At 39.5% G+C, this 12961-nt stretch overlaps 1 protein-coding gene across 9 annotated transcripts in view; it reads right to left on the reverse strand.

Annotated features, from left to right (window-relative positions):
* herc1 (HECT and RLD domain containing E3 ubiquitin protein ligase family member 1) overlaps nt 1-12961 on the reverse strand; it is a 213087-nt gene that overhangs the window by 186201 nt on the left and 13925 nt on the right. For all 9 annotated transcript variants that reach the window (XM_057837769.1, XM_057837760.1, XM_057837822.1 and 6 more), the window contains exon 3: nt 6323-6418. In XM_057837769.1, coding sequence (XP_057693752.1) covers nt 6323-6418 — 96 coding nt within the window. The remainder of the gene's footprint in view (nt 1-6322; nt 6419-12961) is intronic.

Below are 12961 nucleotides of genomic sequence, written 5' to 3' on the forward strand. Positions count from 1 at the left end.
GATCTGGGCTGTTACTTGGCAATTCCAGGACTCTCCATTTCTTCCTTTTCAGCCTGTCGTTGGTGGATTTACTGGTATCTTTTGGGTCATTGTCATGTTGCAGGGTCCAGTTTCGCTTCAGCTTTGATTTTTTTCACAGATGATCTCACACGTTCCTCAAGCACTCACTGATACACAATAGAATTCATGGTGGATTCTATGATGGCGAGCTGTCCAGGTCCTGCTGTAGCAAAGCATCCCCAAACCATGACACTTCCACCTCCATCCTTTACAGTTGGTATGAGGTTCTTCTGGAATGCTGAATTGGGTTTACGCCAAACATGTCCTTTGTTCTGGTGTCCAAATAATTCAATTTAGAGTCATCTGTCCAAAGTACATTATTCCAGAGGTCCTGGTCTTTGTCTACATTAAACTCTGGCAAACTTCAGTCTGGCCGTCATGTTCTTCTTAGAGAGCAAATGTTTCCTCCTTGCACACCTCTCATGAAGGTTATACTTGTGAAGTCTCTTATTGAGAGGCATGCACTTTCACATCAACAGTAGCAAGAGCCTGCTGTAGGTCCCGTGATGACATTTTAGGGTTTTTGGAGAATTCTTTTAGCATCTTGCGGTCTGCTCTTCGGGTGAACTTGCTTGGACAGCCAGACCTGGGCATGTTGGCAGTTGCTTTGAATGTCCTCCACTTGTACATTATTTTCTGGACAGTGGAATGGCTGATTTTATATTCTTTTGAGATCTTTTGAAATCCCTTACCAGACTCATAAGCATCTACAATCTTCTTTCTGAAGGCCTCAGACAGCTCCTTTGATCTCACCATGGTGTTTTCTCTCACTTCAACAGTCAGGGGCACACCAAACTAAATGTGAGGTGTAAATAAGGCAAGCCTCCTTCAAAACACTGGGTAATGATGTTCTAATCATGTGCACATGTGTGTGATTTTAGCCATTTTAAGTGGGATTGAAAGTGGGGGTGTCCTAATTTATCCCTCAACAGAAATTGAATTTATTTAAAGTAGGCCTGAACGATATATCGTTTAAACATCGCCATCGCGATGTGCGCATGCGCAATAGTCCCATCGCAAGGACGTGCGATAGTTTTTTCATTTCATTTTTTAAAATCCACAAACGTTTGTTTTGAGCAAGGAGCGAGAAGCAGAGTGCACAGCCTCTCATTCTCTCCAGCTCGCAGTCATCGGCTCCTCCCCCTCCCCTGCTAGAGTGGAGTGGAGGGAGGAGGGGCCGAACAGCAGAGCGGAGGGAGGAGAGGCCGTTTTCAAAGTGAAAGCAAGCAATCAAGCAGCACGTTGAATAGGGAAGACTGTCTCCAAAAGGAGTTTTGGAAGTATTTTGGCTATCGACAAGAATATAAGGAACAAAAAACAGCCCTGTTGACAGTGCCTCGCCGTGGTTGCCTCAACAAGAAGTAATCCGTCGAACATGTGGGACCATTTAAAACGCAGGTACCTATGCATTCCTGCTACGAACTTCCCATCAGAGGATTTTTAGTACAGGTGGGAACATTGTTACGTGCCAACGTTTTTGTCTCAAGCCTGCAATGGTGGATAAACTAGTAGTCTTGGCCAAAAACCTATGAGACCCAGTTGAGAATTGCTGAGCAAGGAAGGTGGACGATATGCAGACAAATACATAACAAAGCTGCAGGAATGTCTTTTCTTCTTTTTATTCATGTGACAGCTATCAGGAAGGCAGGAAATTTGGGAGTTAAAATGGTTCTGTTATTCATCAGTTATTTGCTGTTATTCAGTTCAATTATTTACAAGTTCAATTGAGTTTCTGTTTCTTTTATATTTAAATTAACTGTAAATCGTATTTTTCAAATAACTATAGTACAGCTGCACATAAAGTTTTGATACTTAATATTTTTTAAATATTTTTACAACTTTGTTGCAGTTTTGCAGTTCTATATTGTTATATTTTGTGTACTCAGGGGACTAATGCACTTGCACTTTTATTTGACAGATTTAATATTTAAGTTCAAATATGTTGACAACTTTATTGTTTTCCTGAGGTTCTTATTTATTGTTATAGTTTGTGAACAACTCTTATTTGTCATATTTAATATTTTTGTTCAAATATGTTTACAACTTTGTTGTTATTTTACCGAAGTTGTTATTTATTGTTATATTTTGTCAAAAACTCAGGGGACGAATGCACCTGCTCTTTTATTTGTCATTTAATGTATTTGCTGCTGTTGAAGTGTCAAATATTGTGTTCAAGAAATTATCTATTTTGTGCAGACATGGCTTCCTGGATCCCTTCATAATAATACAGCAATCTTAATCATTCACAAATGAAACGGTATTATATGAATACACTGTGGTCACGGTGTGTCATGCAAAGTATTTCCAAACAGCTATTCAAGTCATCTAGTGAAAATTTCTTTAAAAAAATTTTTTTTTTTTTTTTTTACTATCGCAATATAATATCGCAATATATTGCACACCTCAAAAAAATCGCAACAATAGTTTTTTCCAATATCGTTCAGGCCTAATTTAAAGTTACATTTTACAGACCGTTACAAAAAAATCTTTCAGTTTTAATTACTTAGTTCTATAACTTTAATCTCTCAACATTGTTAAAATTGATATCAAATATCCATATGACCAAATATGTGAGAAAACGCACAAGCTTCTATAGGGTGTCCTAATTTTTTCACATGAATGTATATGTATGCTGTGATAGATAAGAAACAGTAAAAAGAAAAAAAAAATATATAGACAGTGTATATATATATATATTCTGTATTTGCAGCGGGGCAAATAAGTATTTAGTCAACCACTAATTGTGCAAGTTCTCCCACTTGAAAATATTAGAGAGGCCTGTAATTGTCAACATAGGTAAACCTCAACCATGGGAGACAGAATGTGGAAAAAAAAACTGAAAATCACATTGTTTGCTTTTTGAATAATTTATTTGCAAATCATGGTGGAAAATATGTATTTGGTCAATGCCAAAAGTTCATCTCAATACTTTGTTATGTACCCTTTGTTGGCAATAACGGAGGCCAAACGCTTTCTGTAACTCTTCACAAGCTTTTCACACACGGTTGCTGGTATCTTGGCCCATTCCTCCATGCAGATCTCCTCTAGAGCAGTGATGTTTTGGGGCTGTCGTTGGGCAACACGGACTTTCAACTCCTTCAGCAGATTTTCTGTGGGGATGAGACCTGGAGACTGACTAGGCCATTCCACAACCTTGAAATGCTTCTTGCGAAGCCACTCCTTTGTTGCCCTGGCTGTGTGTTTGGGATCATTGTCATGCTGAAAGACCCAGCCACGTCTCATCTTCAATGCCCTTGCTGATGGAAGGAGATTTTCACTCAGAATCTCTTGATACATGGCCCTATTTATTCTTTCCTTTACAGAGATCAGTTGTCCTGGTCCCTTTGCAGAAAAACAGCCCAAAAGCATGATGTTTCCACCCCCATGCTTCACAGTGGGTATGGTGCAATTTAATATTCTTTTTCCTCCAAACAAGAGAACCTGTGTTTCTACCAAAAAGTTCTACTTTGGTTTCATCTGACCATAACACATTCTCCCAGTCCTCTTCTGGATCATCCCCTTCTGGATCATCCAAATGCTCTCTAGCGAACCGCAGACGGCCTGGACGTGTACTTTCTTCAGCAGGGGGACACGTCTGGCAATGCAGGATTTGAGTCCCTGGCAGCGCATTGTGTTACTGATAGTAGCCTTTGTTACTGTGGTCACAGCTCTCTGTAGGTCATTCACTAGGTCCCCCCGTGTGGTTCTGGGATTTTTGCTCCCCGTTCTTCTTATCATTTTGACGCCACGGGGTGAGGAAGGAGTTGAGTCCGTGTTGCTCAACGACAGCCCCAAAACATCAATGCTCTAGAGGAGATCTCCATGGAGGAATGGGCCAAAATACCAGCAACAGTGTGTGAAAAGCTTGTGAAGAGTTACGGAAAACGTTTGGCCTCTGTTATTGCCAACAAAGGGCACATAAAAAAGTATTGAGATGAACTTTTGGTATAGACCAAATACTTATTTTCCACCATGATTTGCAAATAAATTATTAAAAAAAAAAAAAATCAAACAATGTGATTTTCTGTTTTTTTTCTCCACACATTCTGGCTCTCATGGTTGAGGTTTACCCATGTTGACAATTACAGGCCTCTAATATTTTCAAGTGGGAGAACTTGCACAATTAGTGGTTGACTAAATACTTATTTGCCCCACTGTATATGCACTCACCGGCCACTTTATTAGGTACACCATGCTAGTAACGGGTTGGACCCCCTTTTGCCTTCGGAACTGCCTCAATTCTTCGTGGCATAGATTTAACAATGTGCTGGAAGCATTCCTCAGAGAGTTTGGTCCATATTGACATGGTGGCATCACACAGTTGGTCCAGATTTGTCGGCTGCACATCCATGACGCGAATCTTGTTCCGCCACATCCCAAAGATGCTCTATTGGATGGAGATCTGGTGACTGTGGAGGCCATTTGAGTCCAGTGAACTCATTGTCATGTTCAAGAAACCAGTCTGAGATGATTCCAGCTGTATGACATGGCGCATTATCCTGCTGAAAGTAGCCATCAGAAGTTGGGTACATTGTGGTCATAAAGGGATGGACATGGTCAGCGACAATACTCAGGTAGGCTGTGGCGTTCCAACGATGCTCAATTAGTACCAAGGGGCCCAAAGAGTGCCAAGAAAATATTCCCCACACCATTACACCACCACCACCAGCCTGAACCGTTGATACAAGGCAGGATGGATCCATGCTTTCATGTTGTTGACGCCAAATTCTGACCCTACCATCCGAATGTCGCAGCAGAAATCGAGAATCGTCAGACCAGGCAACGTTTTTCCAATCTTTTACTGTCCAATTTCGATGAGCTTGCGCAAATTGTAGCCTCACTTTCCTGTTCTTAACTGAAAGGAGTGGCCCCTGGCGTGGTCTTCTGCATCTGCCTCAAAGTTCGACGTACTGTGCGTTCAGAGATGCTCTTCTGCCTACCTTGGTTGTAACGGGTGGTTATTTGAGTCACTGTTGCCTTTCTATCAGCTCGAACCAGTCTGCCCAGTCTCCTCTGACCTCTGGCATCAACAAGGCATTTCCGCCCACAGAACTGCCGCTCACTGGATATTTTTTAGTTTTCGGACCATTCTCTGTAAACCCTAGAGATGGTTGTGCGTGAAAATCCCAGTAGATCAGCAGTTTCTGAAATACTCAGACCAGCCCTTCTGGCACCAACAACCATGCCACGTTTAAAGTCACTCAAATAACCTTTCTTCCCCATACTGATGCTCAGTTGGAACTGCAGGAGATTGTCTTAAACCATGTCTACATGCCTAAATGCACTGAGTTGCCGCCATGTGATTGGCTAATTAGAAATCAAGTGTTAACTAGCAGTTGGACAGGTGTACCTAATAAAGTGGTCGGTGAGTGTATATAGATATACAGTGGTACCTCTACATACGATCACTTCGACACACGATCTTTTCGACATCCGACGTAAAATTTGAGCCGCCATTTGTTTCTACATCCGACGAGTTGCTCGAAATACGACGACATGACAGCACTGCAAACGAACCCACTGTGGATTTTCTTATGCGAGAAATCAACACAGTTTTCAAAAAAAGTTGATACAGTTGGAGAAACAAGGAAAAAAGTGATGCTTACCTTTGAAATGAAGATGCAAGTTATAGAAAAATATGAGCTTGGGGTGCGCGTCCCTGAACTGGCTCAACAATACAGCTCCATGATCCTCTTATGACCACCGTTCGCCACTAATTTATAAGTTAAGGTGACAATTATTATTGTGGTAACATTGCCAAGGAAATCGCCAGCTTTGTCACGTTTTTATCATTTATTTAAGAACTTATCCAACACAAAACGCTCATTGTCTTAAGCAGTTGACTGCTCTCAGGAAAACGAAAGTATTATCTCTACCGCACCGACCTATCTCACTGGAGACGTCACCTTCGCGGTGCGTTCAGGGACAGTAAAAAGTGTCCGCCATATTAGAATCCGATTCGTTACATTATCTTCAGGAATAATTATTAATTCTTCTTCTTCTTCTTATATTATTCTGAATTATTTATTTATAACTTATTTGTTTTTCTATGTTTAATTGCCATTTGTAACAGTGCCAGCAGTATTTATTAAGAATTTAGTGTATGTTTTTAGGCTTTGGAACGAATTAATGGAATTATAATGTATTCCTATGGGAAAATCCTGCTCGACATACGACCATTTCGACTTACAAACAAGGTCCTGGAACGAATTAAATTCGTATGTAGAGGTACCACTGTATATATATATGTGTGTGTTCTTACCTCTTCAAAAAGACAAAGTGCTGCCTCATACAATGAGCATAGCCCATCAGGGTTCCGCGTGGGTTCTCTCCATTGACTGCGATCTGCTGAAGAGCCCTGGAAAATGAAATTCCCAAATGAAAGGTTTTCACCTAATTCGTGCTAGTCTTATAAATGCATTAACATTATCATTTAAATATTTACCACAGTTTTCGGACTATAATTTCACAGCGGCGTCATAAGACTGTCATAAGATTGTCATTATTATAACATGGCACTGTCATGAGCATTAATGAATGCTTATGACAGTTGTCATTAATAATAAATAAATGAATATATAATTCAAGAAATGAACCACAGTGGACTGTGAGATGCAGGATTCAAAATGATGGAAAAAAGTAGCAGCTTATCATCTGATAATTGCTGTACTTTTTTGCAAGACAGCTGAGATGTTCCTGCAATCAAGGGCGTAGGTTTGGTCTCAATATTGGTAGGGACGATATAACACCAAAACCCTACTTGTACACTTTTTGCTGGGGATGGAACACTAATTTAAGACCAACAGATTGGGTAAATGGGAGTCAGGGCTACATTTTTCACAAATATGAGCCTTATTAAATGATAGGCTAAATGATCAATGCAAAATAAATCTGTAATGACTTATATCAACTTTCACGTGTATTGGTTCAGGAGATACACCATTCAATTCAAACATTTGTTTTCAAAAACCCTAAAAGAAACATTTTGAAAATTCCCAGAATAAATGTCTTGATTTTATTAGCAAATTTAAATTGCAATATTTGAAAATAACTTAAATTCTATTAACGTACACAATAACATACAGACTTGTTGATAATCTGCTAACTATCCAAGAATGCAAAAAATAAACACTGTCCACTCAGCATGCCAACAAACTGTCACTAAACCTTAGTAAAACTAAATATCTGCTAATTTGGCAAAAAAAGGACTGAAAGAACATCTAGATATTCAAGTAAACCAACAAGGTGCTGGAAGCATTCCTCAGAATGGGCATTCATTAACTTGGAATGCACATATAAGACAACTGAAAAATAAATTAGCGAGGAGCGTCTCTATTCTTTACAGAGCACAAAATGTACTAGATCACAGGGCCCTCCAAATAATTTATAGTGCACTGTTTTTACTAGAGCTGGGACTCTTTGGGCACCAAACGATTCGATTACGATTCAGAGGCTCCGATTTGATTATAAAGCAATTATTGATGCACCCCCCTCCTTTTTTATTTTTTTATATTTTATACATTACTTACAAAATTGTTCAAAAATACTCTCAGGCTAAACCAAACTACTATTTCAGTATCAAATTAACATATAACAGTAAAAAAATATACAAAAATAACAGTAAATATAAAACTCCAGTCCCCATTCTGTATCAGCAGCTTTAAAGTGCTTGTGACACGAAAAAGCATGTTTATTTCATAATACACGCGGTATTTTATGCTCCTGAATGATATGGACCGCTTGGATGTGTGTGGAAGCGATCGCTATATTTATTTAGTTTTTTGAATCCCGCGCCAGGAAAATGAGTGACTTCCGGCTTCGGTCTCGCATTGAGGAGGAGGGCGCTGTGACGTGTACGGTAGAAGACGTCCTCTTCACGCTACAGTGTACTGTTGTGTATGAGAACGAAGGATTCAGCTGATTTTGCGGATTAATACTTTTATTTTTTGCATCACGCCAGCCAAACGGCTGCAGAAAAATCATTCTGTATGCGGGAGAGGCGTATGCGCCTTTTTGGAGTTTCAAAAGGTTCCCATTCACCGTGGATATTTACTGTGGGACCATTGGACTTACAAGGAAGTGAGTAAACATCTTATTTTGTATTATGTCAAATACGAATACAGTGATTACAAAGTAAACACTATAAAATTCCTTTAAATAAAGGACTACTTACGTTTGATCATTGATAGGCATGTAAAAAGCTATCCTCATGCTCATTAGCAGTTAGCTGTTAGCACGTTAGCTACACAACAATTCCAGCCACCCTCCTCCAGGGAACGAACTGTAAATTGCTCTCCGCCGGGCGGTTTGCCGATCCGCAAAGAAACTCGACAGCCGGGTCGTCATGTCAAATAATCCAGGCTAGTTATGTGTGATTTTCCACTTCGAAGACTTTGAAACATCCCTCGGTTCGGGTTAGCATGTCGGCTAGCTGTCACTCCTTCTGGTCTGTTTACATTCTCCGAAGCCGGGGAAGGGAAATGACATATGTCCGATTTAGGTGTCATAAAATATCGTTCGGCAGGTGTGACAGTAAAGGTAAAGTCGACTGTTTTGACCATTATGGAGTAATTTTGCCATGTCGTCTTGAATAAATGGATTTTTATTATTTTATATTCCATTTAGCACAAGTTATTTGTCATGACCATGCCATTTATTTAGCAATTGGGGAAAGTACTTGGGTAAAAAGAATATCCTGTAAAAATATTGAAGTAAAGAGACAGAAACAATGACATTTTGCCGCTCTCTTCGTCGCGTTTTCCTCATTGTGAATAGTTCCCCCTCGACGGGCTGACTGGTCCTTCTCAAGCCATTTATATAGCTATTGGGGAAAAATACTTGGATAAAAAGAATATCCTGTAAAAATATTGAAGTAAAGAGACAGAAACAATGACATTTTGCCACTCTCTTCGTCGCGTTTTCCTCATTGTGAATAGTTCCCCCTCAACGGGCTGACTGGTCCTTCTCAAGCCATTTATATAGCTATTGGGGAAAATACTTGGATAAAAAGAATATCCTGTAAAAATATTGGGAGTAGAGAGACTGAAACAATGACATTTTGCAGCTCTCTTCGTCTCGTTTTCCTCGTTCTGAACAATTCCCCCTCAATGGGCTGAATAGTAAAATCGATGAGCCTAGTCTACCGCTGACGTCATCCACCTGTTGGGGACGCTAAAGCCCTATAATTAGAGGCGTGGCTAACCGGCAGATTAAAAGACTAATTTCTCGTCATCTGCGCTTTGCTAAATTGTTGTATGTAGTCGAATCGTCTCAAAATATGATTCTAATTCACATAATAATGCCATTTAAGACTTTTTTTCTGGTGTCGTATGCTCTTTAAACTACATTCAATTAATTTAATGTTGTGAATCAACTGTTACAGTTGTTAAAATTGCTCCCGTTATTCCATAATTTCCCTTCTGTCTACTTTTGTCAAAGTTTTAACACTATTTCATCATTTAAAGATAGATTCAAGACAAGATTCTGCCGATTTAGGAGTATTTTAGATAAAAAGTTAATTAGGTTCGCTACAAAAGTGCCTTCTAGAGAGGTCTACTGCTTTAAGATGGCGGCTGTTTACTTACGCCGGAAAGTCTGTCTTTTCGCATCTGTTTAATAATACATGTTCAAACACCGACGTCGTCTGTCATTTTGCATCTAGTTCTACATATATATGATATCTTCTGTAGCCGTATGTTTGTAGCAACTAGCAACTGGGCGTTGTTTGTAGCGGTTATCAGCCGCAGTCAGGTATGATTGTTTTTTTTTTATCTAGCGGCATGAGTTGAACATGATATTTAATCTCTGTCCATTCCTCATTGCCTACCAAAGACCGCGCTGACTGTGTTTTACTTCCGCTTTACCTGGTATAATTCAATAATCGGAATTAGGATATTTGTGAATCGTTCTCGAATCTTCCACGGCCGAATCGCGAATAATCTAAGAATCGGCAATTTCGCACGCCTCTAGTTTTTATCCTATTTGACTTACTGCGCTGAAATTTGGGGAAACAACTACAAATGCCGATTACACCCTCTGTTGGTCATCCAGAAAAAAGCAATACTGATTATTCATAAGGTGAAATACATGGCACATACACACGAGTTAGTTATCAAATCCAATTTCTTGAAGCTGTATGATTTAATAAATTTCAAAACGGGACAGATGATGTACAAAGCCTTAACTAATAGCCTCCCGTATAATCTGCAAAGTCGGTTCCAGGCTAGGGAATCGAAATACGATTTGAAGGGAGAAAATGTGTTTCAACTTAACTATGCTAGAACAACACTAAAATAATTTTCGGTCCCTTACTCTGGTGTACATCTTTGGAATAAATTAAATTCTACACTGACCAGCTAAGAGTCATTGGCTGATTATGTTGCTGAGTCAAGCTAATTCTAGGTCAAAATACGAATTGTACATTAGGTAAATAACGTCTGGATGGCAACTCAAACTTGTAAACAAAACCAAGTGCACCGAAAACAAAGGAGGGTACAAAAAAAAAAAAGGTGACTCAAAGCCAATGCAAACAGAACTCAACCAGTGTTAAATAAGCAGAAAATTCATGTTTTATAAAATGTAATTATTTCCGATGCACCTGAATGCACCACGGCGAAATGGACGCCATCTCTTGCTCGCCCACTCTTTTGCGAGAGAGAGAGAGAGCGAGAACGTTAGTCGTTAGGAAAGCTTCCAGAAGCTTCCGTGTAAGTTCTATAAGACAAAATAGCGTTCCCTGATCATTTAAGGTTGTTTATTCACATTTTATTTTGGGTTAAAAAGGTGTTGGACACGACTGCGGTACATATTGAGCAAGGAGAGAAAAGTTATAGAAGAAAACCTATCCTGGTGAGTGTTCCCATATATGCTAATGAGCTAGCTGTGGATGTGTGCTAAACAATTTGGATACATCCACACGGAAAATGATAAAACCAGCCAGGACAATTGTTATGGACTGCTATGGACAAAAGATTTGTGATTAGAGATCTGTTATGTCATTTATGTTGAGCTGTGAAAAAGAAAAAATGTATTTTTAGCGAACTTTTCAATGTTTTTTTTTTTTTTTTCTAGCATTAGCACATGAGCTGTGCTTGTAGGGGGAATAATGGTGTTCACTACGTATATAAGAGTCCAATATATATTCATAGTTTTTTTTTTTTTCTAGTCCATTACTAGTATGTTTGTTGCATTGTTTGCACCTTGAGTAATGAACCTGCACTTTTAGTGTAGGCTGGGTTTTTTTTTTTTTTTGGACTGATTCACTTGTGGATCAGAGACTACCTGCTTGCGACCTGGACTGAACCCCACCAACGGGACACACCGGAGGCGTTGGGAAAAAAGTCACAGAGGAGAACACTGACGTTCCTTGACCACCACCTACATTCGTTGAGGGCAGTAGGACCAAAGGATTAATCAGCAGTCCTTGGATTTTTTTTCCCTCTGAGATCTCTGATTTTCATTTTTTTGCGTCAGGCCTGACACCAGACAAATAATCTTTTGGCTGTAAATGCACAGAAAATTGACTTCAAATAGTAGTATTGGACATTCTGTAATGACATGGAACTGGTCAATTGGCCACTGAGTGCCCTGGCCAAGATCTTTCTACAATGCGGCCAAAACCCAGACAACGCGCCTGCCTGGGATAAACCCTAAAGTCTGGATATGAGGAGGATAACTGGGTTAGATGGCGGCCACTGTTTCTGACTACACTTGAAGTGGAATGACACTGAGGATGTTATTTTTGTTGCGCTGCTGGCTGGTATTCTTCTGCAGGGGCTTGGAGTACACTTGATTCGTCGGAACATCATCAAAGTAGCCAAAAGCAATCTGTGAAATTGGCAATTACTGCGGTCAATGCTATCGCTGGAGTGAATGTCAGCCTCTACAAGGCCTGTGATGATATATCACAGGTGAAGAATGACCTGGCGACATCCAACACTGCCACAACCTGAATGGCGATGCAACTTACTACAAAGCTGCGCAGCCTCGAAATGAATGTTCGTCGGGAGGCAGCAAGGAACGAAAACTGCGACGAAGATTAAGTCGACGAAAGGGGTGTGACGGACACGGCCTGCCATCGGTCCTCAGCTATTCCCTATCTTCTGGATTGAATCAACTGAATAAACCAACCACTGAACTATGAACTCATCTACTGGATCTAATCAACATAACGATCACATGGACACGATCGACAATGGACTATTGGGAAAATGAACAATCGGGGGGATGGTTAAATTAAAAAAAAATAATTAATTAAAAAAAAGCCTTGTAATCACTACGCAATCTGAATGTCAAAAATTGTTATATGATATTTTCTGCGTCCTGTGTTATACTGGGGGCGGGTCTCAATAAGCTTCGGCTTCTCCCGTCTGCCCTTTTCTTTTCGGGTTGAATTTTTCATGCCTGAAGGGAAAATAAAGAAATAAAGAAAGAAAGAATATTGTCTAAATAAATAAATTATTTTCAACTGAAAAAACTTCTTAGAGTATAGCAAAAAAAAAATTTTAAATTGGGAGCCTTCCTTCAGGTAAAGCTACGGTACTGCTCTTGTACATGAGCACAACTAAACTCAACAAAAAATGAAAACTTTTTACCTCGACTATGATTAATGTATGATTATCTGAAAAAATGTCAGCATAGATTGCAAATAAAAATATTTTTAAACAAATAATGTGGAAGATTTTGGACACATTTTTAATAAATGCAAGTCATCAGCCAATCAAACATGTGTATAAGGGGGGGAAATGGACCAGCACATTCAGCAAGTGAAAAGGGGTAAATGTAAGTCTGAACATAATGAAAATGATTCACCTAACAGTGGTAGTTCAATTATATCTTTACGACATATGGGAAGACAATGTCAATTACCTATACAACTGGAACCATTATATAATGCAAATAA

This window comes from Corythoichthys intestinalis, chromosome 1 (assembly GCF_030265065.1).
Source record: "Corythoichthys intestinalis isolate RoL2023-P3 chromosome 1, ASM3026506v1, whole genome shotgun sequence".
Classification (NCBI taxonomy): Eukaryota; Metazoa; Chordata; class Actinopteri; order Syngnathiformes; family Syngnathidae; genus Corythoichthys; species Corythoichthys intestinalis.